Source organism: Pteronotus mesoamericanus, unplaced genomic scaffold (genome assembly GCF_021234165.1).
Source record: "Pteronotus mesoamericanus isolate MK-2021 breed Mesoamerican mustached bat unplaced genomic scaffold, CSHL_Meso_final contig_317, whole genome shotgun sequence".
In the NCBI taxonomy this organism is placed as follows: Eukaryota; Metazoa; Chordata; class Mammalia; order Chiroptera; family Mormoopidae; genus Pteronotus; species Pteronotus mesoamericanus.
Genome location: NW_026555133.1, coordinates 4,617,026 through 4,644,582, shown reverse-complemented (window position 1 = coordinate 4,644,582; position 27,557 = coordinate 4,617,026). Strand labels below are relative to the sequence as shown.

General features: G+C 54.7%; 1 protein-coding gene across 3 annotated transcripts in view; it reads left to right on the top strand.

Annotated features, from left to right (window-relative positions):
* Positions 1-27,557, top strand: part of RAP1GAP2 (RAP1 GTPase activating protein 2) — a 202,113-nt gene that overhangs the window by 6,644 nt on the left and 167,912 nt on the right. For 2 of the 3 annotated variants that reach the window (XM_054575887.1, XM_054575886.1), the window contains exon 2: positions 4,101-4,217. In XM_054575887.1, coding sequence (XP_054431862.1) covers positions 4,101-4,217 — 117 coding nt within the window. Of the gene's footprint in view, positions 1-4,100; positions 4,218-7,658; positions 7,794-27,557 lie in introns of those variants that run through there. The other variant, XM_054575888.1, reaches the window with a different exon arrangement.

Sequence of the window (27,557 nt, the reverse complement as noted above, 5' to 3'; positions counted from 1 at the left end):
CATCATGTCGTCAAGGTTCAGGTTTCAGTGACTGCCTGGCCTGCCCCAGTGTTCAACTTAAAAAACAGGTGCAACCTGTACAGGGCCAGACCCTTCTCTCTTTGGTGATGGGTTGCATCCTCCTGGGGGTGTCACCCACCCCAACACCTGGAGCCTGTCTCTGTGGGCAGCTCCTACCGTTCCTCTTCTCGCCTCGTTCCCTGCAGCAAGCCCCTGCCAACGCCCAGGTCTCTGGGCTCCTACGCTCCCAAGGAGAATCTAAGAAGCTGGTTTTTGTTAAAGTTTTAATGGCTGATGTTGGTTTACAAGGCTGACCAGTGTACTGGTCAACAGAATTTCAGAGACGTGACAGGTTAATAAGGGAGATGTTTGAGGATGGGAGGTGTTCTATTTTTTCTTACATTCTATGTGGCCCAATTCAGCAAATATACTTCTTCAATTAAACTGGACTCATTAATGGAGATAATCAGACCTTCCCAAGGATGTTATGAGTTGATGATCACTCATCGTCTGTTGTGATTTCTGCAGAAGGCCAGCTCCATTGACTAGAGGGCTGCATTAGAATGTTGCAGAGTTTTCAGAGATGATCAGACACAGTCTCGCACTCTAGCAGGGAGACAGGCTCATAAATAACTCACAGGCGAGCAGAGAACAACGCTGTGAATAAGGTTAAGCAAAGCATCCTGGGAACTTTGGAGCTGACTTGGATTCTGGCTGGGATTTGGGCTTAACTGCTGTGTGGGTTGAGCTGCTGGGTGGGCAGGTCTGGGGTGGAGACGGAGGGAGAGCAGTTCGGGTCACAGCACAGGCTGAGTAAAGGCTCCAAGATAAGAAAGGCAGAGCACGTTTTAAGGATAGGCAGCCAGAGATGCAGGGGTTTGCACGTGTAAAGGTGGAGGCAGTGGCATGCAATGGTGGGAAAGGCTGGAAGGGAACAAGTGGGGAAGGATGTCTCAGGTGAGCAGTTTGGATGGTACTTGATATGCAGTGGGAGGGCACTCACCCTCTGGGACGGGGAGGAGCTGAGGAGACTGTTGGGAAGGGAGGCTGCTGCGGAGGAGGGAGTGGGGATATGTGCGTGTGGAGCTGACTCTTCAGGAGGAAACTGGGCGCCATGGGCTGAGGGTGCAGGAAAGGCTGGCTTCTGCTGCTTCCCGTGTGAGTGACCTTCAACAAATTCATTTCCTTCCCCAAGCCTCTTCTGCCTCATCCCTAAGATGGGATTGGCAAGGTCCGAGGAGTGTGATGTGAGGCCCAGAGGAGAGAATGCAGGGCATGGGGTTGCCTGCCATTGGTGAAGCACGTAAGGCCCTAGAACTGGCGAAGGGCCAGGGAGGATGGTGGGGAGGGAAGGTGTCGATGATGACCCTGTGGCAAAGAGCGTCCCTCGCATTAATTTATTTAATCCTTGTAACAACCCTTCAAAGTGGGCATTATTATGACTCCCACTTGACAGGTGAGGAATCTGAGACTTACAATGGAAAACCACTGATTTATAGCTAATCCTAGCAAGTAGGATCCAGGTCAGGGTGCCTGCAGATAGTGGAGGACAGGCCCTTCCACTTGTCTCTGGGCGAGGGGGGGGCGGGAGGGGCAAGGAAGGGCGGCTGGGTGTGGGCTGGGGCGAGGAGGCAGAGGTGGGGCTTGTGTGTGAGGCAAGGGTGAGTGGCGTGTGAGGAGACGGTTTGGGTGGGGACAGTTCCTGCGTGGGCCTATTCCTCTCTGAGCCTAGGCACCTGTGCGTGCCTGGCGGGGTCACCGTCTGTCAGCCTGCGAGTGAGCGGACACCACCATTTGGTCTTGGCTCCTGCTTGTTTGGCTAGCCCTGGACCCACTCTGGGCTTCTTGTCTTCATCTGTAAAATAAAGCTGTTGGACTGTTAAGTGACCTCTTTTTTTTTTTTCCCCCTAATGACTTAAGACTTCATGATCAGCAGAGTTCTCCAATTAAAAAACCATTGAAAATGTAGTATATTCCCACGGTTCAAATTTGGAGAGCATCACAGCGGCCGCAGTGCTCCCCGGCCTCTCAGCGCTCTTCTTCCAAGGCCGGTGGTGTTGTTAGTTGCTCCCACAGAGATGGCAAGAGTGAGTCATTCAAGGCTGAGTCCCAAGGAGCCCAAGGACAGGGAAAGGCGTGGAAACCTCATCAGATAGGATGGCATTAATCAGGGCGGGCTTCCTGGAGGAGCCAGGTTTGGAGCCAGGTTTTACAGGAGGAGTGTCAGCTTGGGGCAGGAAACAGGTCACAGAGGAGGGCCAATTCCCAAATTCAAATCAGGATCGTCCCTCCCAGACCTGTCCTTGTCCAGCCGCCCGGACAAACCAGGCACTTGGGAACAACTTTGCTGCCTGTCTCCTCCTCGCCCGTGCCCAGCCCGTCACCAGGCCTGGCCAGCACTGCCTCCTTCGCTCACTTGAGAGTCCTCCCATTTCACTCCGTCTCCAGCACTGTCCCCCTTCACAAGTCACCACTGTCCCACCTGGACACCTGCAACAGCATCTAACCTGGCTGCCTGGCCATTTTCCACCCAGCCGCCCGGTGATCTGTCCAAAGTGCCCGTCGGATCTTGTGAAGGAGGGAAAAGGGAAGCTGGCGGGGCGATGCTCTGACAGGGGGGTTGCGGGAGCAAGGAGAGCCCTCTCCCCGCCGGCAGGCCTGCCTCCTGGGGAATCTCCTGCCCAGCAAGTGGTCTGTGCCCCATGGGGCAGTGTCCGAGCAGCTGCGCGATTCATTTTCATAGCGATTTATGCAGTTTGTAAGCACACCCCCCCAACACTAAACGTTTGGAATAGGTAATACCTCTCCTGTATGGAAAGGCGCATTGTTAAGAAGGCACTCCCCTGTGCCCCCAGTCACCCAGTTCCCCCTTCTCCCCACCCAGATAACTATACTCATTACCTTTTGTGTTTCTGGAGTTTCTGTACATAAACATAAGAAAACATCCATGTGTATTTTATTCCTTCCCCCTTTTTAACATAAATTACACATACTGCTCTTTCAGCACCTGATTTTTTTTTTTTAACCTTAAGAATGTATCCTGGATGGAGATCATGGCTTGATTGCATACAGAGAACACGCTCATCGGAAACATTAGTTTTAAAAAATGGCTGTGCACTGTCTTACTATATGGATGCTCCAAAATTTATGTAATCAGTCCCCTACTAATGAAAGCTTGGATTGTGTTCTAGTCTTTTGTTATTATGAGTAGTGTCACAGGTAACCTTGTCCATGGGCTAGAATCTGTAGATTAATTCTCCAAAAGGGGGTCACTGGGCTCCGGGGAAGTGTAATTGCAACTGAGACAGACATTGTCCCACTGTCCTACAGAAGGGTTGTACCGCTGACACTCCCACTGGTAATGTATAAAGGGACCTGTTTGTAATGATATGTCTGTTCTTGTTGTTAGCTGGTGGTCTCTCTCCCACAAGAGTGGAAACTCCAGGAGGGCAGGGACTAAGTTTCTTGTTCATCATCACAGGCACTCAGTTGAATGCTGAGTTAAGTAACGGATGCATGGTTCTACCAGGAGGAGGTGGCCAGAGCGGGAGAGATCCTTTCGTGTTCACCTTGCCCAGCCCAGCTTCCCCCATCCTTACCGTAGGCTGACTGTCTATCTGGGAGGTGGCTGGGACCCTTGAACTGCTGGAGACCTAAGCCTGACATTTGACCCACGACCCCTTCTCCAGAGGAGCCCTTCTCCTGCTGTGAAACCAGGAAGTCCAGTGTCTCAGTATGTAGGGGACTTGGAGAAGGGACCCTTATCTGATGCTTGAATTCCCCTGCCCACCCTCTGCTTACATACCTCCAGTGACAAAGGACTCACTCCTTCCAAGTACTTCCTTTCAACTTCAGACAATTAACTTTTAAAAAGCGTTTCCATCGACTGAGTTGAAACCTGCTCCCTGTAGCTGTCTCCTCTTCAGGAAATTTTCACTGTGGCCCCTTAGAATCAAGGCTCTCTGGCAAATGAGCAGGGGGGATATTTGGGGACAGGTACATCACATCTATCTTTTACCAGCAAGCCAGGCCAGTTCCCCGAAAAAGCTCCGCAGTGCCCTGCCTCCCTCCCTCCCTCCTCACTCTCTCCTGTCCCGCAGGTACGTGCAGGAAGGGCGTTTCCGAATCGAGGAGAGGACGCTGACAGCCTTCCAGTGGCTCTACAGCCCACAACACCATCGCATCCTCAGTCGTGCTGACCTTGAGTCTCCCTCCAGGTAACTGACCCACAGCCCTAAATCCCACTCTTTAGTTAGGCTCCAGGCCCCCGCAGGCGGTGCTTATGCAGCCACCCTGGTCCCTAAGCCCACACTGGGGAGCACTTGCCCCCCATGGTGGAGAGGCCTCCGAGGTCCTGGAAAGAGATTGTCCAGTGGAGAATGCGCTCAATGATCGGAGGCTGCTCACTCTCTCTGCTTTCTCCTCTGTAAAATGGGTATGACCATAATTTCCCTTCCTTCTATGAGGAAGATCATGAGTCTCGAGTGAAGCAAAGCCTGCAGAGGTTCCCAAAGCCAGGAGGTCAGCTGGTTCCTCTTTAAGCAGGAGAATGGCAGCCAGATTTGCTGGGCAGCCCGTGCCCGGCCCTGGGGGGAGGCAGCCCGCCTTGCATGTGATGCGATGGGGGGGTGAGGGCTTTTCCTGGCCCAGGTTCCTGTTCCTATGCTCCTGTCCACTCTTTTTTTAAATCCTCACCTGAGGATATGTTTACTGATTTTAGAGAGAGGAAGGGGGAGAGACAGAGAAACATTGATGTGAAAGAGAAACATTGATTGGTTGCCTGGCATATGTGCCCCGACCAGGAATCACAGCCCCAACCTTTCTGTGTACAGGACACAACGCTCCGACCGGCTGGGACATCTGCCCAGGGCCCTGCCCACTCTTTGTTCATACTGTGGACAGGTGTGACCAGACCTAGGGGTCTCTACAGAGATCTCCTGGGTGGTCCTGAGGCTGCCACACCCCTTCCCAAGGCTTCCGTTAGACCTGATCCTGAACCTTTCTTCCCCCTTTCCCCATGACAACTTCTTTGCACTGGATTCTAAATGAACAGAACCCTTGATGCCAAGAACAGACAGGTCTCTCCCCCAGGGGCGGCTGAAGGGGAGGGAATGGACGTGATGCCAGTGAGGGATGCGCCCTGGCACCATGGGCCGGCCAGCCGGAGAGCAGGGGTGATGCTCCAACTGCAGCTCCCCACGCTGGCCCCAGGGATACAGTGTCGGCATGACGGACGCCTTCACCTCACCGGACATCTGCCAGGAATCCTAGTTGCCAAGAGCAGTGCATCTTGCTCTTGCCCTGTGATCTCACTGATGATTTCACAAGGTCCTGGAAGCAGGGAGGTGGGTACATACTCTGGATCCAGCTTTGTCCGAAGAGGAACAAATAATTAGATGATGATGTGGAAATGCCAGGAACCCTGGGAAAGGTGACTCAGGCCACCTGAGGACACTTGGCATTTAGGGAACTGGTGCCCGGACCTCCAGGGGAGGATTTCAAATAATGAAGAGAAAAGACGGGGGTTGGAGCAGGAGTTGTGAATCCCAGCAGTAAATAGTTCTTTCCTTCCCACAAAGCCTTGTAGGTGACACAGGAACGTGAGCTGGGAGATGGCCCAGCTAGGGAGGTTGACGGGTGAGCTGCCATTGGCCGAGGCCTGCTCAGCGTGTTTACGAGTGGCTCCATGAAGAAGGATGGGGACAGCACTCTGGTGCCATTGCTCATGGCAGGAACCTGGGCACCACCATCCCAACAGCCGAGATCTCAGAATTGGGGTCCATACTGCCCTGGAGGCTGGATTCCAGGTCCAGGGGCAGGAGGTGCAATTGGCTTTCAGTCCTGTCTGCGCCTGGGCCAAAGGCAAGGGAACCAGAGCTGTCTGAGGGGTTCCCATAGACCAGAAGCTTGGGTATGGCCCTTTGATTTAGGTTGTAAGAAAATGCTCACATGTGAAGCTGCGAGAGCTCAGGGCAGAGTCCAGAGCGAGGGACCGAGGGACCTGCTGTTCTGTACCGAGTCTCGGAGTTGCAATGGAATGCTCCTTTATCTGTTCATTTACGGTGGATGAGAACTGAGCACCTTTCCCCTGCTAACACTGTGCCAGATGTTACCCTTGAACAGCTGAGTAGATTGCCTTTTGAGGTGATGGACAAGGCTGCTGAAGGGACTCAGACCACGGGCTGGCCACACCTGTCTCCTTTCTTCCGTCCACCCTGCTGTGGGTCAGACCCTGGGGTCATAGTGCCTTTAGTCTCATGGCAGACAAGGACCCTGCCTCCATGGGGCACACATTCCAGTGGGAGAGACAGACTGTAGCCACTCAGACAGGGACATCTCAGTGCGAACTTTCAGAGTGCTGAAGAAACTGAAGCAGGGTGTCAGGATAAAGACAGGCCAGTGGGGGCGTGGAACTCTGGGAGAGGTGGAAGGTCACCCTGAGAAAGTGACATTTGAGCTGAGTCCTGAAGGACACAAGGGGGTAGCCATGTGGAGAAGGGCTGGTGAGAGGTGTTCCATGGATGGTGGGGAAGGGGCTCAGGAAATGGGGGGAGGAGTGTCCCTGCAGGAGGAACAGCTAGTGTAAGGCCCTAAGTATGTTCTAGAAGTAGAACGCCATTGCGGCCAGAGCAGAGTGAGACCATGGCCATCAGGCAGAAGCAAGCTGATTTGTGGGCGGTGAAAGGACAGGCGTTCTAGCGCTGAGAGCTAGCTGCCTGAGGACAGAGAAGGCTGCCACCTTAGGGAGTGAGTGTTCCATCGCTGAGTGGTACTGCGATAGTCAGAGGCCGCCCTCCCTGGAGGTTACAAAGGAAGAGACTTGGGCATCCCAAAGGCTGCCTAGGAGATCTTCCTCCCTTCAACCCCGTTCAAGTTCATGAGTATCCTTGGTTTGGCAGGAGGCGAGATTTGTGGGGAGTGAATGAATGACGGCCCCAGGCTGCCGGGTCCAAGGCAGGGGCAGTTTTAGGAGTTCTGGCATCCTTGAGGCCTCCCATTTCCAAGTGCAGAGAGCACTGCGTCCCCTCCCTAGTTCCACCCTTCTCAGAGCTGGCGATGGCTCTAGAATGTCTCCAGTAGACCAGGAACCCAGGGATCTTCCTGCACCTCGGTTCCCCGCTGCCTCGGGGCCCCGTTCTCCAGGAACTTCTCTGGGCAGGTGGGCCATTCCCGCCTCTCTCCCTTGGGTCCCGTGGGCGCGCCTGCCCGGCTGCACCTTTGTTCCGGAGGAGCCGCCTCGGGTAGTCCCTAAGGCGGTCGGTCGCGGCGCTCAGGATCCGCGGTGTCCCCCCTCCCATCCCCGGCGTCCTCGTCTGCCCTGGCGCCCGCCCTCACACTCCCTCTCCGGCAGCTGCGCGGCGGCGGCGCTTGGCGAGCATTGTGGGCACCACTGGGACCAGGGCCGGCCCGAGGCGGCCGCGCTTCGGGGACCGGAGAGCGAGGTGGGCGCGGCCCGCAGTAAGCGGGTGGCGGCTGGAGGACCCCAGCCCCTGGCCGGCGCGGACTTCTGGCGGCGGGCCCGCCAGGTGTGCAGCAGCTGCGGGCGGGGGCAGCCTGGTGGTGCGCGCTGAGCCGCCGCCGGGTGTGCGCGTGTGCGCGCGGCGGTGACGGGGCACGCGCTGGGCGGGCGGCGAGAGCAGCCCGCCGCCGCCGGGGCGGAGGAGGGGGCCTGGGTCCGGATGGAGACCGTGGACGTCGCTGTGGCGGGCTCACAGGCGGAGACGGCTGCCGCGACTGACTGTTGACATTCCGTCCACATCGTGGAGTGAAGCTGGGCGCCGGCGTCACGGAAGGTCAGTAGGTCCGGGGCTGGGTGTGAATCCCGTAGTCAGCTTGGATCAGGACGCGACTCCTGGGTGTGACTGAACGTGGGACTGGGGTGTATGTTGTGAGTGTAAATGCGTGTGTTTGCAAAGAGAAACCCAGTCCGTATTGACGTGCGGGAGCTCCGTGCTGCGATCCCACACAGCGATTCCGCGTAGTGGGCTGTGTCTGGGAGGTGGCGCGGGGTGGGGGGGCGGCTGTCCTCGGAAATCCGTGCCGGTGGGGCATTGCGCACGCACACCGTGCACAGGGGCGTGCGTGCCTGAGTGAAATGTTGCTCCGTCAAAGTCTCTGGCTGAAGAAGCTGACTGAGGTGCAGGTCAGAGGTGGGTGTTTACAGGTGGTGGTAGAAGGAAAAAGCCAGGAAGCTCAAGAGGACCCTGTGGCTTGGCTGGGTTGGTTTATCCCCCACCCTACCCCACCCAAGGGTCATAAATGCCACCCCATCTTCTCTCCAACTTGTGCCTGTCACAGGGAGGGGAGTCAGGATCCTGGGGTGTTGACTGAGAGGCCTTTGTGGACCTTTGGGGCAGGGCCAGCCGCCCACCTGCTGTTTCGTCTTGGGGGGGGGTGGATGGGTGTAGGGGGACCTCACTTGGGGTGGGGGTCCAGGGCAGGCGTGAGTTCAGGGGCCTTCAGAACTGGGTAGAATCCACTTATCTTTGCCACCACCAGATGCTGGGTGTCTGTCTGGACCCGGGAGCTGGGGGCGGCCCCAGGCGGGGGGTGGGGGGGGCATCCTTCTTTCTCCTGTTTTCTATAGCTCCCTCTACACCCTTCTTAACAAACTGAAGGGCATTTACATGCAAGTGTGGTCTGGGCTCTGAATGCCGGGATCTGCCTCTGAGTGGCCTCCACCAGAGCAGCTTCTACAGGGAATAATAGAGTTGTCCTGGGCTGGGCGCCAGGCCTCTCTGGTTCCTTTCATGCCTTGTGACCCCTGGGCTGCCCCTTTAGCCCCACGGGCCTCAGTTTCCCATGGAGAGGGGAGGAGGCCCCCTCCCCCGTTTTTCCTGCTGCGGGTGAGGAGTGAACAGAAAGCTCAGAGGGCTGGGGTTGGGAGGTCCCAAGCCGCGATTCCCCCAGCAAAGTCCAGGGAGGCTCTGCCCACTCCTCCGAGCAGGTGCACTGAGCTTTCTGAGTCCAGCGGTGGGTCAGGGTGGGTGGCTGCTAGATCTGGCCACTCAGGTTTTAAAAAGCTAACGTGAGTCCCCCCTCCCTTCCAAGATGTTGAGGAGGGGGGTGCGTTGGGGGGACTGGTTGGGGCTGGGGTGGGGGCTGGAGCTGAAAAGCCTCAGAAGTGTCTGGGCAGAGTCAGATGCTGAACCTGGGTAGGGTCAGGGATCGTCCAGCTGGGGCTGCCACTCAGCCCGGGGTGTTGAAGCAGTTTGGTGGGAGGTGACCTCCGTTCCAGAGAAGAGGACCCTTCCGCTGCAGGCACCCCCACATCTTCCCCTCCCTCTTTCCCGCGACCCTGTCTGGATAAAGTGTGGCTGGCGGTTCAGAATGACTTGAACCTTGAGGGAAAGAGACCCTGGCCGGGATGGTGGTGGCAGCAGCGCCGCACAGTGGTTGGGCACAGAGGCTCTGTGTCGCTCCGACCTGGGTTTAAATCCCCGCTCCTGCCCGCCCACATCCCCACCCCAGCCCCACGCCACTGTATCTCCCCTGTGTTCTGCCAAAACAGAACCCAAGCGGTGTACCTGGGAAGTGGTCCCAGGGAGTACAGTGTGGAGGGGAGAAAGGGAAAGTAGCACAAGGATGCATTAATTTTATTATTATCACCACTCCGTCCTGAGCCGCTCTCCTGGGGAGCCTATGGTATGCATTTCTTGTCAGAGAGAAAAACAGGGGAGCGGTCATCTCTGAGCTCTGTCCCCCGATGGACAAGGACACCTCCATAGACATGAACTCCTGTGAGATTCCAGGTGCACGCGTGTGAGGCCCAAGTGGGTTCCTGTGGGTGCCCCATACTGCGGCTATGAGGAAGGCCTAGTGTGGTCCTAGGTGAAGCTTTGCCATGTGGCACTGGAAACTGCAGCTCGAAGCCCACAGGGAACCAACTGGTCTTTGCTGAAGTGGCTGGAGTAAGAAATGAGGCCCAGAGGGTTTGAAGTGACGCAGTGAGGTGTCCGATACACTGCATGACCTTGGGCAAATTATCTAATTTCTCTGAGTCTCTGTTTCCTTATCTGGGGGTTGTGAGTGTTAAAATAAGATATTTGTTAAATTATGAACATGGTGATGGGTCCCTAGCAAGGGCTCCATGAAAGGAGCCTTTCTGTACATTCGGAAAGATGACACATTATGGGCAGCTCAGATACCTGTTTGTTCAAGTGGAGGAGGAGGCTGGGTAAGATGACCGCTGAAGGCTTCGCTCCTGGTTGTGGAATCTGGGGCTCCAGGCCCAGAGACCTGACCTGGTCAGTTCCCCCTGGAGCTGTGGCCTGGTCTCCCAGCCCTGCCAAAGTGGTCTGTTTAACAGTCTGTGAGTCGGAGCCAGCGAGGCCCTGCCCCTGGGCAGGCTCCTCAGATGTGCCTCTGGCTGGGGTCTGTCCCAGGAGGACACGGAGCCTGGCAGTAGGCGGAGGGGACTAGCAGCAGCTTGGAAGCAGGTGCTTGAAGAAGGAGTGGAGGGAGGGTGGATGCTGGCGTTCGGAGCTGGCAGATGGCCGTGGGCACTGGCCTGGGCCACAGTCAGTGGGGAGGACAAGGCGGGGGGATGGGAGAGAGGGCGAGTGAAAATGGAAGGCAGGAAGGGAGGGGAGCCCGACCGGCAGCGGGTGGCCAGGAATGATGGAGGAAACAGCTGTCGGGTGAGGTGGGCAGCCTTGGTGAAAGGGGATTCGGGGTGTCTGGGACAGTGGGGACAGGCCGGGCCTGTGGGGGAGTGATGATGGGGTGGCGTGAGACGGGGGAAGGCAGTGGTTGAGGACTAGCTGGGGGGTTCTCAGGGCATAAGCCACACTAGGCTTCGCATTTCAGGGGCCAGTACCTGGAAGCCTCCTCATTCTCCTCCTCCCCAGCGTGTCTACCTGTCCCTCTCAGGCCACCACCCGCTTTGGCAGGGGAAGTGCTGTCTGCAAACACTTAGGTTCTGTTGTGAGCGGTGATTGGAGAAGGTGTGGACGTGTCTCTGCTCAGGCCTGTTGCCATGGTGCCATAGTGGCCCTTGTCTCCCTACCCTCTCCCATCTCTGAGCAACGTGCCGCCCCCTCAGGGAGAGGTCGCACAGCAGGAAAGGCGTCCAGCTGCTTCTTACTCACGCACGGGCAGCTCGGCTGGCATACAAAGGTCACTGCGTCCATCCTCGGCCTACAGGCAAGATTGCGCCTAGGCTGGAAGGTGTAGCAGCCACTGTCTTTATTGAGTCATTTAAAGACTCCTCTTGACCCCTACAGTTTGGACCTCATTTTATTTTTAATAAGTTTAGTAAAAACAAAAACAGTAACGCCAGCCTATCCATCTTCTCCCCTTTTCAAGAGGGCATCTTCATGGAGCCAGATGGCATGCTCTTCATGCCCACACCACTGTGGTGCTTCTCTAATGGGAAGTTCTGCCTCCTGTCTGACCTCTGCCTGACATGCTGCACTTTCCGCCCCCTCTTCAGGGCTTCCAAATAGTCATAAGGGGATTCCTCTCTATCAGCTCAAGATGTGAGGCAGTACCCTGGTGGGTAGCTCAGTTGGTTGGAGTGTTGTCTTGGACACCAAAAGATTGTGGGTTCGATACCTGGCCAGGGCACATACGGAAGGCAACCGATAAACGTTTTTCTCACATCAGTGTTCCTCTCTCTCTCTTTCTCTCTCCCTTCCTCTCTCTCTAAAATCAATAAAAACAGCGTTGGGTGAGGATTAGAATAGCACTACTACTACTAGTGCTACTACTACTACTAAAAAGATGCGACAGTTGTAGGAGCCTCTCAAGGCAGGTGGGACGCCAAGGCAAGAACAGTGCTCAGGGGGACCTGGTCTGAGACCAGGCTGTGCTGAGCAGCGCCCCCGGCCCGCCCCTGCCCGTGCTCGGGTTCTGCGCAGGCCGCTTTGCTCTCAGGGCTGGCTGGTGTCCCACCCTCTTCCTCGTTCAGGTCCAAGGCTGTCAGACTCCTTCCTGGATCATGCTGGGCACGCTGGCTGGGCCCCGCCAGGTCTGGGTCAACAGATGGCATCGGGCGTGGGCACTGGGGGACCTGCTGATTAGATGACTGGTAGTGAGCGACAGCAGAAGGGAGTGACAGGCTGTCAGGCGCAGTGAAGTGTGCCTCTATGTGTGTGCGCATCTGTGCACGTGTGTCCCTGGAGGACGTGTTGCTGGGTCGCTGTGTGTTCACATCTCTCTGTGTGGCTATGTGTGGGTCCCCTGAGCACGTATGCCTCTGTGCGCGCTGCTGGGTGCTCTGGGTTGTTCTTGTTCTTTTCTCTGGGTGTGTGTCTTGGCCGCCCACCAGGCGCTCTCCAGGGTTCTCAAGGGTGGGTCTGTTCGATGGCAGGTGATACTTTAACCTGGAAGGATTTCCTGGCCCCCTGGACTTGCCGAGTCTTATGCCCTGCCCCGTTCTGCCCTCTCTCCAGGCTTCCTGTCCCCGGCCCCAGTTCTGCCTCAAGGAAGCTGCTTTTCCCCTAGTGGCTGCGTGGGTGCCACTGCTGTTGGGGCGGGGCAAGGGAGGGACAACCAGTCCAACCTCCAGCCCCATCCTTCCAGTGCTGAGCTAAGGGGGCGGGTGGGTGAGCCCTGGGCTGAGGAGATGAGTCAGGGATGGCTGCAGGGTGGGTGGAAGCTGGGCTGTGTGTCAGCCTGCTCCAGGAAATGTGCAGCCCGCCCCCTGCAACCCGCTCTCAGGAGCCCGGCCACCGGAGTGGCCGTGGGGAGGCCCCTCCCCCCACCCGCTGTCCGTGGCCTCTTCCCCCAACCCCCGCGGCGGGCAGAGCTTCTGTCGAGGGGCAGCGTGGTCTCTGGGGCCCTGGGCATCCCCCTGGGGGCCGGGGCCTGGGCCTTGGTAGGTTTCCTGTCACCACAGGCATTTACATTGATGGGGCTCTTCCTGTGCCAGGTCCTGAACCGCACGCAGCCCAGGTATTAGCTCACTGGCTGCCCAGAACAATCCTGTGAGGTGGGTTCTGAAAGCATCTCCATCCTATGAGAAAGGGGAGGCTCAGAGAGCCTGGGCTACTTCTACAAGGTCACACAGCTAGTAAGTGAACCCGGTCTCTTCTTGACACTTGCTGCTGTTCCCTCCACTCTTTGTTTTTTTAATCCTCACCGGAGAATAAGTTTATTGATTTTTAGAAAGAGAGGGAGGGGGCAGAGAGAGGGAGAGATGAGAAAGAAATATTGCTGTGAGAGAGAAACATTGCTCAGTGGCCCCCCATACCCGCCCTGACCTCTGGGCGCGCAGGACGGTACTCCAAGCGCATGAGCCACGCGGCCAGGGCTGTTCCCTCCGCTCTTCACAAAGTTGGATCCACCTTATCCTCGCCGTCTCCCCTTCAGAGAGGCCATCGCAGATCCTCCCATCTAAACAGGGCTCCTCGCCCACCCAGTCCCCTTCGATGACATCACCCTATGGTAAACCCCCTCGTAAAGTTATCCCTCTTTTACTCTCTACCTCCCCCTCCCTAAACCCCTAGGGCAGCGATCTGTCTGTCTTGTGCACTGAAATAGCCTCTGCCTCAGCAGGGAGCCTGGAACACAGGTGGGATACAATAAACATTTGATGAAAGAATGAATAAGCACATGAAGACATGTCTAACTCTCCCCCCCCCCCCCCCCCCCGCCACTGTCCCTCACACCCTCACACAGCGGGGACCAGAGCAGAGTGGCAGCGAGCACAGGCTCTGGAGCCAGGCCATTGTATTTAAATTCTGGCTCTTCCACTCTTCTTGTAGTTAATGCTGCATCTAACTACCCAGAAGCTTATGGCCTGAAATGATGGTGACATTTATTTAGTTCAGGAATCCACAATTTGGGCAGGGCTAGGTGAGTATACTTGGTTCTGCTCGGCCATTGTCATCTGGGTGGCTCAAAGTCGAGGGCTGGAATCATCTGCAGGCTCAGACTCTCTCATGTCTGGCATTTGAAGCAGGCCGTTGGCTTGAGGCCTCAGTTTGCTGCCCCACGGGCCTCTCCCCGGGTTCTGTCTGGGGTTTCTCACAGTGTGGAGGCTGGTTAAGGAGCAAGAATTCCAAGAAAGAGCCAGGCAGAAGCTGTTTCACCTTTTCTTACCGAGCCTCAGAAATGATGCTACACCCCTTCTGCCAGAGTCACAGACCCACACCTCACCTCTTAAAAAAAAAAGATACAACTTCACCCAATGATAGGTTTTACTGATTTTAGAAAGAGAGGATGGAGTGGGGGGAGGAAGAGAGAGAGAAAGAGAGAGAGAGGCCTCAATGTGAGGGAGAAACATCGACTGGTTGCCTCCTGTGCCTGCCCTGACCAGGGATTGAACCTGCAGCCTAAGTATGTGCCTTGACTGGGGATTGAACCCGCAGCCTTTTGGTGTATGGGATGATGCTCCAACCAGCTGAGCCACCCGGCCAGGGCAACACCCTACCTCTTAATGGAGGGGTGTCAATGTCACATGGTGAGAAGAGCATGTGAGATGGGGGGCATATTGTGGGATGGTGTGGCCATCTTTGGGAAATACAATCTGCCACAGCTACTTACTAGGAGTGTGATGTTGAACAAATTGCTTCGTCTCTTGCTGTCCCAATTTCCCCATCTGTAAAGTGGGGGAAACCATCAGTGTGTTCCTCATGGGTTATTCCTTTAGTTGTGCCTACGCTTCCACCCATGGACTCCCTGGTACAGGCGAGGTCTTGGTCCAGATTTCCACCGAACTACAGGACCCAGCCCCCATTCCCCACCCACTCTCAAGTCTTACAGGAGGCACCTTACTGTGCAGAGCCCTTCGGAGGGCGGGGCCAGGAAAGGGAGGAGAACAGGGAACCTTGAGTAGAAAAGACCTTTTCTGTCTCGGTTTCTTATATCATTCAGGGTCAGCCCTTCTGAGGGACAAGGGCTAAGTGTTGACAGAGACACTGTGCTGCTGGGGCTCCAGTAGGATTCCTCTGGCCCTGGGCATGTGGCAGGCCCTTCTAGAACCTCCATCTTTATCCAAGGAAACCCTGACAAATGAATCATGAACATGCTGTGTTTGAGCTGCAGGCCTTTCAAAAAAACGTGTCTGAGGGATCTCCCTGCCTTTCCTGTGTCCCTCACCTGCCTCCACGCGAGTCCCTGCTCATCTGCGAGAAGCATGACTCCCCAGCCCAGATGGCGGGGGGCGGCAATCGCAGGGTTTGTTCATCCTGGCCCAGGTTGGGGCTGCTCCTCCGCAGGGCGTTGGCAGGGGCTCGGGAAGGATGATGGGGTTTGCGCCAGCCCCGCGCGGGCTGCCTCACATCTTGCGCTGCCCTCACGTGGGCCCTGCTCTGCGCTGCGCCTTCACTATGAGAAGGGCAATGTGGTTGAAAGCAGGGGTTCTGGGTTTTGATTCTGTTGCTGCCACCAACCAGCCCTGGGACATTGGGTGGGTCTCTTAACCCCTCTGAGTCTTCACTTCCTCTCCAGGAAGAAGGATGTGGCTGTGGTAAGGATTAAATGAAATAAAAAGTATAGCATGTCTGGCTTATGGGAGATTCTCATGAAATGATCACAGTTATTCTTTACAAATGAAACAACTGAGGCAGAAGGAGCTTAAAGTGGTCTCCCCACAGCTATGTTAAAATGCCAGATCCAGAGCCGGAACCCAGGTGTTCTGGCACCAAGTGGTTGTTACTTATCTCCTGCAACACAGAGAATTTCCCTGTCACTCAACCCTTTTTGCCAGAGGGCAATGCGCCTGCCATCCTGGAAGAAATACCAGCTGGAGGATGCCCCCTTTCCCTCTTTGCACTACCCAAACTTGCCTGTAGAGGGCGCCAATGTCCACCTTGTGGCCCCTCCGGTTGAGGAACGTCCCCAGGTGAGGCTCTACAGTGAGAGAGCAGGATTGATAGGACAGGGTGGGAGTGACCCAGCTGTATGGAGGGCGAGGAAAGAGCTGGCTTCGTGATCTCTTTTAGGAAGAATCCCCTTCAGACAGCATCTAGTGCCCAAGGCTTCCTACAGATAACTCCAGGGCTACCAGTGATAGTGGCAGTGTTGTAGTAGATTGCCTTCTAGTATTCCTCCCTGGATCAGAATCATCTGGGGAGTTTGTTAAAGATGCAGATTTCCTGGCCTCGCCCCAGAGCAATAGGATCAGAGTTTTAGCGGTCACGCTAGCTAACAAGACTGTAGGTCAGTGCCAAGCCCTCCTCTGAAGCCTCAACATATATTGACTCATTTACTCCTCCAACAGCCCTAGGAGGCAGGCACTGCTAGTATCCCCATTTGACAGGTGGGGAGTCTGGTCTGAGGCACGGAGACGTTAAGTAACTTGCCTAAGGTCACACTGCTGGCAAGCAGCAGGGCTGGGGTTTGACCCCATGCTATTTAAGACTCAGGTGGTTCTCATGCCCAGTGCGTTTGAGAACCACACTTTTTTTCCTTTTAATCCTCACCTGAGGACATGCTTATTGATTTTAGAGAGAGATGGGAAGGGAGAGAAAGAGGGAGAGAAACATCGGTGTGAGAGGGAAACATCAATTGGTTGCTTCTCACACGTGCCACAACGGGGGACCGAATCTGCAACCCAGGCGTGTGCCCTGGTCGAGGACCGAACCCGTGACCTTTTGGTTTATGGGACAACACTCCAACCTAGTGAGCCACACCGGCCAGGGCTAGAATCGCTGTTTTAGAACTCCAGGCCCGCCCCCTTTCTTGACTCTTTTTTGTTCCCTTTTATTTGTCATTTTAAATAGTGTCTGTAGTTTTGTTTTTTTTTTAGTTATAAAAGTAAGACTTGTTTATTTCAGAACACATAAACTTCAGAAAAGCACAAAGAAGGAAAAAATCATAATCCCTAATGTCATGCCTTGAACAATAGGGTCCTGAGCATATCAGTTAGCCTGTTTCATTTCATTCTGAAACTCTCCGAAACTCTTTTCCCGTCACCTACACTTGCACGCCTACTTTGTACTGGCTGAGAGGCACTCTGTTGCTGGGCGATGCTCCCTGTCTTTTACCTGGCCCCTACTGTTGGATATTTGGGTGGTTCCTAGTGTTTCATAATTACTACAACAATGTGGTGGAGACCCTTGAAAGACAACTGAGCACCCATCTCTGAATTTTTCCCTGTGGGGTAGTGTGGAATTGGAAATGGAATTGTCTGGTCAAAAGGCATGCATGTTAAAATAATCCTTTTTGAATCATACTATACATACAGAGAAGTGCACAGATTTTGAGCATTCAGGTTGATGAATTTCCACAAACTTGACACACCCATGTAAAACCAACACTCAGATCCAGACATGGGCCAAGATCTCTATTCTAGAAGCCCTGTTGGCACGCATGTAAGGGTTCCGATTTGTATTGCCAAATTTCCTCCAGCAAAGTTGTATGTTACTCTCCTTTGAGTTCTCTTAAGATTGAAGCACAGACTTTGCTTAAAATCAGAGTGGATGGAAGAACCACTTGGAGCCAGGCGGTGAGGGAAAGACCCTGGTCCTCCCTTTCTGGGGCAAGACAGACTTCCCCTTGGGGTAGAAGAGGTGGTCCGAGGACTGGGATCAGTGGTCAGTTTGAGATCCAAGTAGGTTAAGAAGGTTTTAGAGAAATGAACCTTTGTAGCTTCTTCTCCTCCTCTTCTTCCTCCTCCTCCTTCCATAGAGCAAACCATCTATATAATTAACACTTTTTAATCTTTACATTATGACCTGTTCATGGTAAAACAAAAACAAAAACAATTAAGTAGCGCAGGACATAGAGTGAAAAGTCCCTCCCCTCAGGTTTCCAGCTCCAGCCCCGTCTTCAAAGGTGACCGGCAGTCTTGGACCGTCGCTTATGTTTCCTTCCGGAAATTGTCTCGGCAAGTATGAGAATTTACATATTTATCTAAACTCATGGCATTCTACTGTATGAGCTCTTCTATGTCTTTTTTATTCATGAGTGTTTAGGATATCTTTATATAGTAACATATATGAGTTCTACCTCCCTCTTTTAAGTAGTTACATAGTATTCCATTGTACTTGTATGCTTGTTCCACAGTATGGTTAAATGAGTCATTTAGATTTTCTTTTTTGTATTTTGCTATTACAAGCAGTGATATAATTAACACCTGTGTGCAAAGATCTTGACAACTCGTATGAGTTAACCTGTGGAACAAATTTCTAAAAACAAAAATGTTGGCACAAAGTATATGTGCACTTAAAATTTTGATAGATATTGCCAAATACCTACACATAAGTGGTGGCGGTACTGGTTTCCTGACATTATCATTTTTTTTTAACCTTTGTTATCTGATGGGCAAAAGTGATATCTTATTATTATGTAACATTTCAAAAAACTACGGTATGTTTTGTAGCTTCTTCAGTCCACAGCCACGTATTGCTGGTAGCTCTCGTGGTAGGCCAGCCTGACTGAACAGATCAGAATGCACTGTGCGATCCTATGTTGGGGTCCTGCTCTTGGAACCCAGTTTCCTCAAGCACTTGTCTTGCAGGTTTTTTTTTTTTTTTTTTGTCATTGTCTTGCTTTTCAGAACTTGCACAGTAGGAAAGTCAGTCCAGCCCTTGAAATAGCGTGCGGAAGTGAGCTCTGCTCTGTAAGTCACAATGCAGACGTTGGATGTCATTTTATCTCCATCCCAAGGTGTGAATTCCTAACTTCAGTGGGTTTGCTGGCTCTAAATGCCACTGTGCCCTGTTTTTCTGGTGATCAGAGTGTCCTTCTCTGCCATTGTCCTCTGTCCTCACCTGGCTTGTTAAGGAAGCAGAAGCTAATCTAGTCTCTCCTTTGAGGAAAGCTCAGCTGAAACCTCCCAAAGAGTAAGGGACCTGCTCAGGGCAATTCGGTGGTCGAGCTATGAGGAGAGCCGAGCCCCACCTGGGCGGCACTAGTGCCAGCGCATGCCGCCTGGAGTGGGGACGACCTAGGCCGGAGGATAGAGGGCCCGCCCTCTCGGGGCATCTGTTTCCTGAGTTCCGGTAACCGCCTCAGCGCCCCCGCCTGGGAAGGGAGCTTGTCTATCTCATGGTTCAGCTCCCTCGGGTGGCTGTGAGGACAGAGCTGCCCAAGCAGAGGAAACCACACTGTCTCTCCCTTCCCTCCTGCGCCCAAAGGCCCGCAGACACGATGGAGGGACTCCCGGCAGGGACCTGGCTGCCTTGTCCCCTCTGATTGCAGCAGCTTTCTAGGCTCGACGTTCCTCTAAAGCCCAGGGAACCCAGTGGGTCCCCTGTAGCTCTGCCCTGGGGTTGGGACTCTGGCTGGGACGTGCCCCTTCAGCTGGTACTAGGAACACCCACAGGCCCTCACCAGGGAAGCCAGGGCCTTGTGACTTGGTGATTCAAAGTAGGCTCTGCAGAGAGTTGAGGCACAACCTTGGGACGGAAGGAGCATGTCAGGCCAGGTGTTGGGAGGGCTTGGCGCTTGCTGTTTGCCACTTCATCATTGTTGAGCTGAGCCCTGCTTTTGGAGGGCCTCAGTTCTCCCATCTGTACATGGGCACTGCGTCCATTGTGCATTTCTGCAGGCTTCAGAATCGGGGGGCAGGTTTGACCTGCTGATCGGCACTTGCTGAAGCCGATCATCATCCAGGACGGTGGTTGAGAACCCGGGCTCTGGCATCAGACCTAGATGTGTCTGGGTCAGTTTTGTCAAGGTCTTTACCCTCTCTGAGCCACAGTGTCCCCATTTGTAAAACGGGGGTAACAGTGCTAGTATCTCAGAAGGGTTGTGAGGTTGAAATGAGCTAGGCTGTTAGCTGGGGGCTGGTCCACAGTAAACCCACAGACAGAAGCGCTGCCCCTGGCTCCCCCGTTCCCATAGCTTGCCCTCACGTCCACTCTACCCTCTGGACTCGCTGAGTCAGCCAAGGTCCAGGAGGAAGCTGGGCTGTGCCTGACGGGAGCAGGAGGGTCTGGCTCACAGTGCTTCTCTTTTCTCTTGACTCATGGTTGCTCCCAGAAAGCCCGAGGGCCCCTTGCCGCCCACCCCGCACAGAGGATAGGTTAGAGCTGGTGTGACAGGAAGCTGAGCAGGACTGAGGAAGGAGGCGGGATCATAACAGCTAATAATTATAACGGCTCCCATGATAGCGTGGGAGCCCTGCACCGAGGGTTTATGTTCATTTTTAATCTTGTGAGGTTCTTGGCAGGCACCCTATATTATACAGGAGAAGGTGAGTAACCTGCTGGAGGTCACATGGCTCTCCAACTTGGGAGACTGAGAGCTGAGGTGGGTGATGGATATAAGAATGGCTCTCACCTCCCTACAGAACTTACAGAAGAAAAGCCATTTTGGTCCCTCCCTTCTCTCTCCAGGCCCTGACTCTGGGGAGCTAGGAGGGCACGGGCCCTTCTGGCCCTCCAAGGTTTCCAGATCACAGTGGCCTCGGGGAAGTCCAAGATGCTGCGGAACCTGTGCCCTTCCCTGCCAATGCGGTCAGGCCACTGCCGCTCCTCGGCCAGGTGTTGGAGTCCCATGGCTCAGTGTCTTCTGTGGCTGCCGTGCCAGGGACTGGAGCCCCAGGAGGGAGAATCCAGCCTCGGTGGCTGCAACTGAAGCCTTGACATGCCCCTCCCTGCCTGGTCCCTGGGCCTGGGCCTGCATCCCTCCTGATGTGTGAACACCTGGATCTCTGCAGACTGTGAGGGCTAGTTCAAGAGCATCTCTCGACTGCGTCTTCCCCTAAAACACATGTGATGGATACCATGCATGCACGGTCACGTGTGTAGAGATAAGACAGGTGGCCAGAAGTGCCCAAACTTGGTGTAACTGTCACCTCTTTCTCTCCTATGTGAAAGCACATCAAAATACATTCCAAACGTGGGCTTGCTGTGAATGCTAATTGATAAAAAAAAAGTAATTTGCAAAAGGAATTTTGATGCTAGTAACCCGTGTGGCACCTGAGCGGAGGCCGTGAGCTGTGCCTGGCTCACCCTGGGGCTCCACGCACGCGACGCAGAGCGTGGCTTGGAGTCAGTGTCGCATCGGCGCGGGAGCCGGCTGAGTAGGCTGATGGGCTGTTTGTTCTTAGCCTCATTCTTTCACTCACCAAGCTTTTTATCTTAGTCTGGATTTTCTCAATGGAGAGTGAGAGAAATCCAATTTACGCTGGCTTTAGGAACAGAGGGACCCAGAGGTTTGTGTAGGCTTTCAGCGCAGCGGGACCCAGCAGCTCAGGTGATGTCCTTAAACCCTGATCTTTCTCACGTTCCCCATCTCCGTCAGTCCTTCCCCCACCTGTCTCTGGCTGGTTCCGTTTCCCCGTACTCTCCGTCCTGTGGTTTAGCAGCCCTAGGGAAGAGAGTGGGGGGCTATGCAGGGAGTGAGCCCTGCTGGGCCTGCTTGGGTCTCCTGCCCACTCCCAAACCAGTCTCTGGGGCCAGGAGGGAGGCTGTCCTGGTTGGCCAGGCCTGGCCAGCGACCCCTCCCCTCAGGGCAGTCGGAGCACACAGATGTTTTGCTCATAGAGAGGCCAAGTGGCTGTAGGGCAGGCAGGATCCAAGGTGTTCGTGGTTCCTGCTGAGCATCCCCTGGGTGTGGGGAGCAGTGGGGGTGGGAGGTCTGGGTGTGGAGTGGACGTCTGGCAGGGAGCCAGGGGTCTGATGCAAGCCCAGGGGGTGAACCACTTGATCCTTCCCTTCCTGGTGGGTGGGGTCAGAGGTCGTGGTGTGAGCTGAGAACCACCAGGCTCCTGCTGAGAAGCCAGCTGTCTTGGAGGGAAGGACCCCACACTTGCCACCCACAGCCTTGAACTGGATCAGGACCTGAAGCTGCTCTCACAGCTCATAGAGTTCCCTGCTGTAGAGGAGTCAAGAAAACCGAAATGTCTGTGCCATTTGTCCACAATCTGGGGGTGGCCCTCTGGCACCACAGCAAGGATCTGACTCCCCGAGTGGCAGTGGGCCCCAAACAGGAAAATGGGGTGGGTGGGCCTGGGAGAAAGGCCAGTGGTGCTAGCCACAGCAGCTTTATTGACCTTTCCCACTGCTTGGGGGTGGGGCAGGGCACCCCCTCTTGGGTCCCCCGCCCTAGTCTGCAGCAGCATGTGTGCCACAGCCCTCCCCAGGCTGTTTTAGTGAGCGCCTACTGTGTACCTGGTGTGGTCAGCACTGGTGCATGCAGAGGTGAGGGCTCACCTTCAGTTGCAGCTGGAAAGATAAACACACTCACATGCAGGTGACACCTCGCATGCTGCTGGCATGAAGTGTCACTGCTGACTTCTCTCTAGACACTCGAGGGGGTCTGAGATGTGCAGATCTGTGCCTGGGTGTGCTACGTGAGGATGTGTGTTGTAGGCACACGTGCCATCTGGGCATGTGCCTGGGCTGCACATGTATGTTGGTATGTGTATGTGAGCACATGCGTCTGCATCCACGTGTGAGCCAGTGTTTGATGGGGAGTTGTATGTATATGAGATGTACGTGCAGGGGGCTCACCTGCCTGTTAGTGTCTATATGAACCTGCATGTGAGCATGCAGTACCTGTGCACATGTGTGGGTATCTAATGACACACATGTGAGCGTGCCTGTGCAGTACATATGTGCCCCTGTGCCACATGTGTGCAGGTGTCATTGCACATGTGGGGCTGGTTTTTCTGCTGTGTGCTAAGCCATGGAGGAGCAGGAAGGCAGAGGTCCCATCTCAGGCAGAGGGTGTGAGGGGGCCCCGGTCTGTAGGACTCCCTGAGTCTCCCAGCCAGGTCTCCCTCTCTCTGCCAGGCCCAGTGTAGGAATCCTCAGCTTTTCTTTGGGTTCTGTTTGGGGCTGGGCTGTCAGCTTGGGCTGTGGTGTAATCTGCTAGCGGAGCCCCTTCCGGAGCTGCGGGTTCCTTTGGGCATGGGGAAGCTGCCCTCTGTGACCTCCCCTGCTTGTCTTGGTGCCTCCCAGAACACAGGACACACCTCCTGGCCCTTGTGGCCTCACACACAGGAAGTATAGGTTTGGGGGCAGGCCACGGGGGTGGTGCCACGCTGTGTGCCCCACCCTACGCCAGTGGCCCCCTGACCCCTTTGCACCAAGTCCCCTTTGCCAACAGCCCCAGGATCATCGCTGGAACCCAGGACCCTGCGACCACAACCATGTTTGGCAGGAAGCGCAGCGTGTCTTTTGGGGGCTTCGGATGGTAGGTGACCGGTTGGGGGGAGGTTGAAGGGATGGGGTGACTTCGGTGTGCAGTCTGGCTGAGCGCAGCTGGTACCTGGGGAAGAGGGAGCTCAGGTTACGCCTGAACCCGGGGTCAGCAGGGGCACTTTCAGATGCCCCACTGATGGGGAGGGAGGGTCCTGGTGGGGGCCTCAGACCCTGTACGCTTTTCCTCGCTGTCAATTGGATACAATCTCCTAGGGAATCCAGAAGGTCAGAGCTGGAACTGGTGTGAGTGTGACTGTGGGTGACTGTGCTTGAATGTGTGTGTCTGTCATGTGTTCCCATACATGTGTAGGCACCTCTGTGATGACCGTGCAAGTGTGTGCCTGAGATTGTGTGTGGTGCACATGCCTGCAGCTACTAGTCTGTGTGACCCTGGGTGGGGTGTGTGCCTGGCTGGGTGGGCGTGCCTCTGCGTGTGCCCACCTGCGCACTCTTTGTTTCTGAGCGGGTGCCGGTCTCTACCTCTGGTCTCCTGTACCTGTGTGTGCTCTTGTCTGTGCGTGTGCGTTGTGCTCCTGTCTCTGTCATCTTTGTGACTTGGTGGCAGGAGGAGTCTGTGGCCTGTGGACCTTTGGGGCTGCCTCCTCTCTGCAGGGGGTGAGCTGTGAGAGGAGGGGGCAGGCCTGTCCCTGGAGGTCCCTCCCCCCATTCCCCACCCTGGGCAGCCAATTCCAGCTCTGTCCCAGCCTGAGCAGCACGGTCTGTGCTACAGCCTCTTGCCTGGCCCTCTGACCCACCTTTTGTCATTAAGCTACTGTCTGGGACAGGGAACAAATTTTTTCCTTACCAGGAAGACAGAACACTGGGAGAGTGAAGTCAAACCTTGTCTCTCGTTCCAGCTGCTGACAGCTTCTCCTCAGCTGGGGAACAGGGTTTAGTGGTTTTCATTATCGGTTTCCTTTCAGCTTCTGGGCATGGGGCGTTGTCAAACAGCAGGTTCACACTTTTGCAGAGGGAGTGGCTAGGGAGTGTCCTGGTGTAGGAGCTGGTGGGCTGATGGGGGTCACAAGAAGCCAGGGAGACAGGGAAGGAGGCACAGGGGACTGGGAAGAGGCAGGCTCTGTGCTTTTGGCTAAGTCCTCCATCCCATATGTATGCAGCTTTCCATTTCCCCTTTTCTCCTCTCAGAAAGCACTTTGCCACCCATCCTGTGGTAGGAAGGGCCTCTGGGTGCTCCGTATTTGGCAGATGAGAACAGAGAGGATGAGAAGATGCCAGGAGTGGCACAGCATGGCCTTGTGCCTGCTTGTGGGCCCTTCCTGACACTCAGGCCAAGGGGCAGCTACTCTGAGGGTGCAGACTGGATTCGAATCACCTAGTCTGTTTCCTGGTCGGTCACCGTGTGTGAGGCTGGGCTGGGAGGCATGTAGGGCAGGGCCCAAGTGGTGACACGTGTCCTCCGAGGCCCATCCTTCTGTGGGGGGTGTGGAGCAGAGAGAGGGACTGTGTTTGGCCCATTGTATGTGCTCAGTAGATGCTTCTGGAATGACTGAGGTGTTTTGTCCACAATAGGCATGTGGGTGGGGGCTTGTCAAGCTTGAGGGAATGGCAGGGCTTCCTGGAAGGGGAGGGTTAGGGCGGGTGTCATCTGGGGATGGCTGTCAGCTGCCATGGATGTCAGTTGGTCAGGGACTAAGTTACAGCTCCCTGCAGCCCTGGACCACTGCAGACAGTGAGCAGAATCTCGGGAGCGGTTGTTTTAAAAGCCCCATTGGATGCCAGGGAGAGACAAGCTGGCAGGATGGGGAGGGGAGGGAGGAGAGAAGGCACCAGGGAGAACCTGGGGACTTTGGCTTCCTGAAAGGTTCAGTGTCACAGCCACTGCCCTAGCGTCTGTCTCAGCCCTGCCAAGGCCATAGGCCCCGCCCTCCCGGGACCACACCGCTACATCGGTACCCTGTGTTGGACAGGCTGGGGGGTAGCGATGGATGTGGGCACTAGGGTGGGTTGCTGTGACCCAGAGTGCCAGTGAGTGGCATGGTGGCGGGATCAAGAGGGGGTTATACCAAGAGTCTGGGTTCCAGTGCTGACTCCACCCTGACTCACTGAGGAACTCAGTTGGGACACTTCCCCTCTCTGGGTCTCAGTTTCTCCATGTGTAAGTGGGGGATTTCTGCCTTACTCACAACACAGGGATGCTGTAAGAATTAAAAGAGATCCCTTGAGAAAATATAAATGTAAGGATTTACTGTTTGGGGTTACAATCGGCTTGCTCTGGGTTACAAATATTATAGCAAAATGTGAGGCTCTGACTCTTGGGTCGAATCTACCCTCATCTGGTAGGTTAAATGGGAGAGGAGGAAGGTCTGCATCCCAGAGCGGGTTGGGGCCAACGAGACCCATAGGGACCTGTTGTGGAAGCCCCAAGCACGTGATCCAGGAGGCATGAGGAGAAGAAGCTGGGAGGGCCCCAGTTGGGGAATCAAACTAGCAACCCTTTGGTTCACAGGCCGGTGCTCAATCCACTGAGCCACATCAGCCAGGGCTGCAGGCAAAATCTTATGGCAAGTATGCAGCTTGGCTTCTTAGCCTCGAGAGGACTTTAAAATTCAATATGAAGATTCCTTATGAAAAATTCCAACAAAGCAGATTTAAAAGAGCCTCTGTGGTTGATTGCTCTTCTTGCTGGACTTATACAAATAATCAGGTCAAGTTTATTGAAACTAGACTCATTCTGCAAATAACTTAGTCTTAATTTGGCTGTCTTTGATAAAAATAAGGGTCATTTTAGAGAGAAGATTGTTTCAATAGAAACTACAATATTCCTTTGTGCCTATTAGGTTCTAGTGCTGTTCGTTGTCTTTTCAGTTAAACATTTTTTCTACCTATAAACTTGACTAGAGCCTGAATTTTTCTAGTTTTCTAAAATATTGTATTTGGCAGAGGCCCTCCAAGCTAATATTTTCATTTTCCCATCCATTGACTTGGAATCATTGGGAACCAAAACCGCCTGTTTCCCAAGGCCATGCAAGCGAAAGTGGGACAACTTGATGTAGACTTCAGAGAAGTCGCCACTACAGCTCCTCTGTGGACGGTCTTTGTTCCTGCTGCAGAAGGGTCACCAGAGACATTCAAACCGCAGACCAAGAGAACCCCTCAGACTGTCTCGGCCTGCCTTCCCTCCATATGACGATGATTAGGGACGGACATCGGGAAATCTTGACCGCCTGCCTTCAGAACTCAGGAACCGAGCTTATAGTTTGCTCCCTTCATTAGCCTTTGTTTCTCTTTTGTGTCCACAGAAATGCCTCTTATTAAATACCCGATTGCTTGCAAAAAAAAAAAAAAAAAGAAAAGGTGCTAGCAGTTTACTCAGGGTGAAAGGATCTCACCCGCCAGCGCAGGGGCTCGGTGCGACCTGCGACTGCTGGAGCAGCTCCACCTTTTCTCCGCGTGGCCCCGACACCACGCCCCTGCCCCTGCCGCCCCGGGAGCCAGGTGTCAGGGAGAGAGGCCTGTGGCCGGTCTGAGCTGCACGGGCAAGGGCGGCCGAAGGAACTTCCCAGGGTTTCGAGCCTCCTGGAGGTGGTGGTGATTTTGGTGGCATTGATGGTGATGCTGACATAGGGATGATGGTGACACTGATGGTGATGGTGACACTGATGGGTGGTGACACTTGTGATGGTGATTCTGATGGTGGTGACATGGGGCTGTGGTGACACTGAGAGTGATGGTGATGGGGACATTGGTGATGGTGACTCTGATGGTGATGGTGACACCCGTGGTGATGGTGATGGTGACACTGATGGTGGTGACACCGACAACAGTGGTGACAGTGGTGGTAATTATGACACTGGTGGTGGTGGTCACAGTCGTGGTAGTAGTGATACTAATGGTAATGGCGACGCTGGTAGTGATGGTGATACTGGTGGTAACGGTGGTGGTTGTGACCCCTAAACAAGAGGAGACTCCAGCAGAGGGAACCTTGCCTACCTTTCTGTCTCCGGAGAGAGAAAGGAGCCTTTTCTACCAGCCATAAGGGCTGACATATGCAGAGAGTAAAAATAGAAGCTTGGCAGCGCTGCCTTGTCTTCCAGGGAGGTGCAGGCTGGGGCGGGAGCTGGCTGCCGGGACAGTCTGCCGCAAACGTGATCTCCCCTGTTCCGAGCTCTTGGGCCCGACAGGTACCACCTGCCTAGGTCCCTGCTGCCGGCTTCTGTCCCAGGAGTGGGGTCTGCCTCCTTGGCTAGACTGGCAGCTCCCAGGACAGGAGGGTCTTTGGTGCTGGGGATGGGGAAGTGCTGGCATCTTTTCAGAGCAGAAGCTCAGGAAGTAGCGATGTGTTGAGTGTCCAGCGCTGGTGACTGAGGAGTCTAGGTTTCCCCGTCTTCTTGTGGCATGGACGTAGTAAAGGGTGGGGCTACGTACAAAGTGCGCAAGACCCCTGGATCTGGAGTCAGGTACCGGGATTCAGACCAGGCTAGTGATTTTACTCTTTGGAGCCTCAGTTTCCTCATTTCTAAAATGGGGAGAACCGCCCTGACCAGTGTGGCT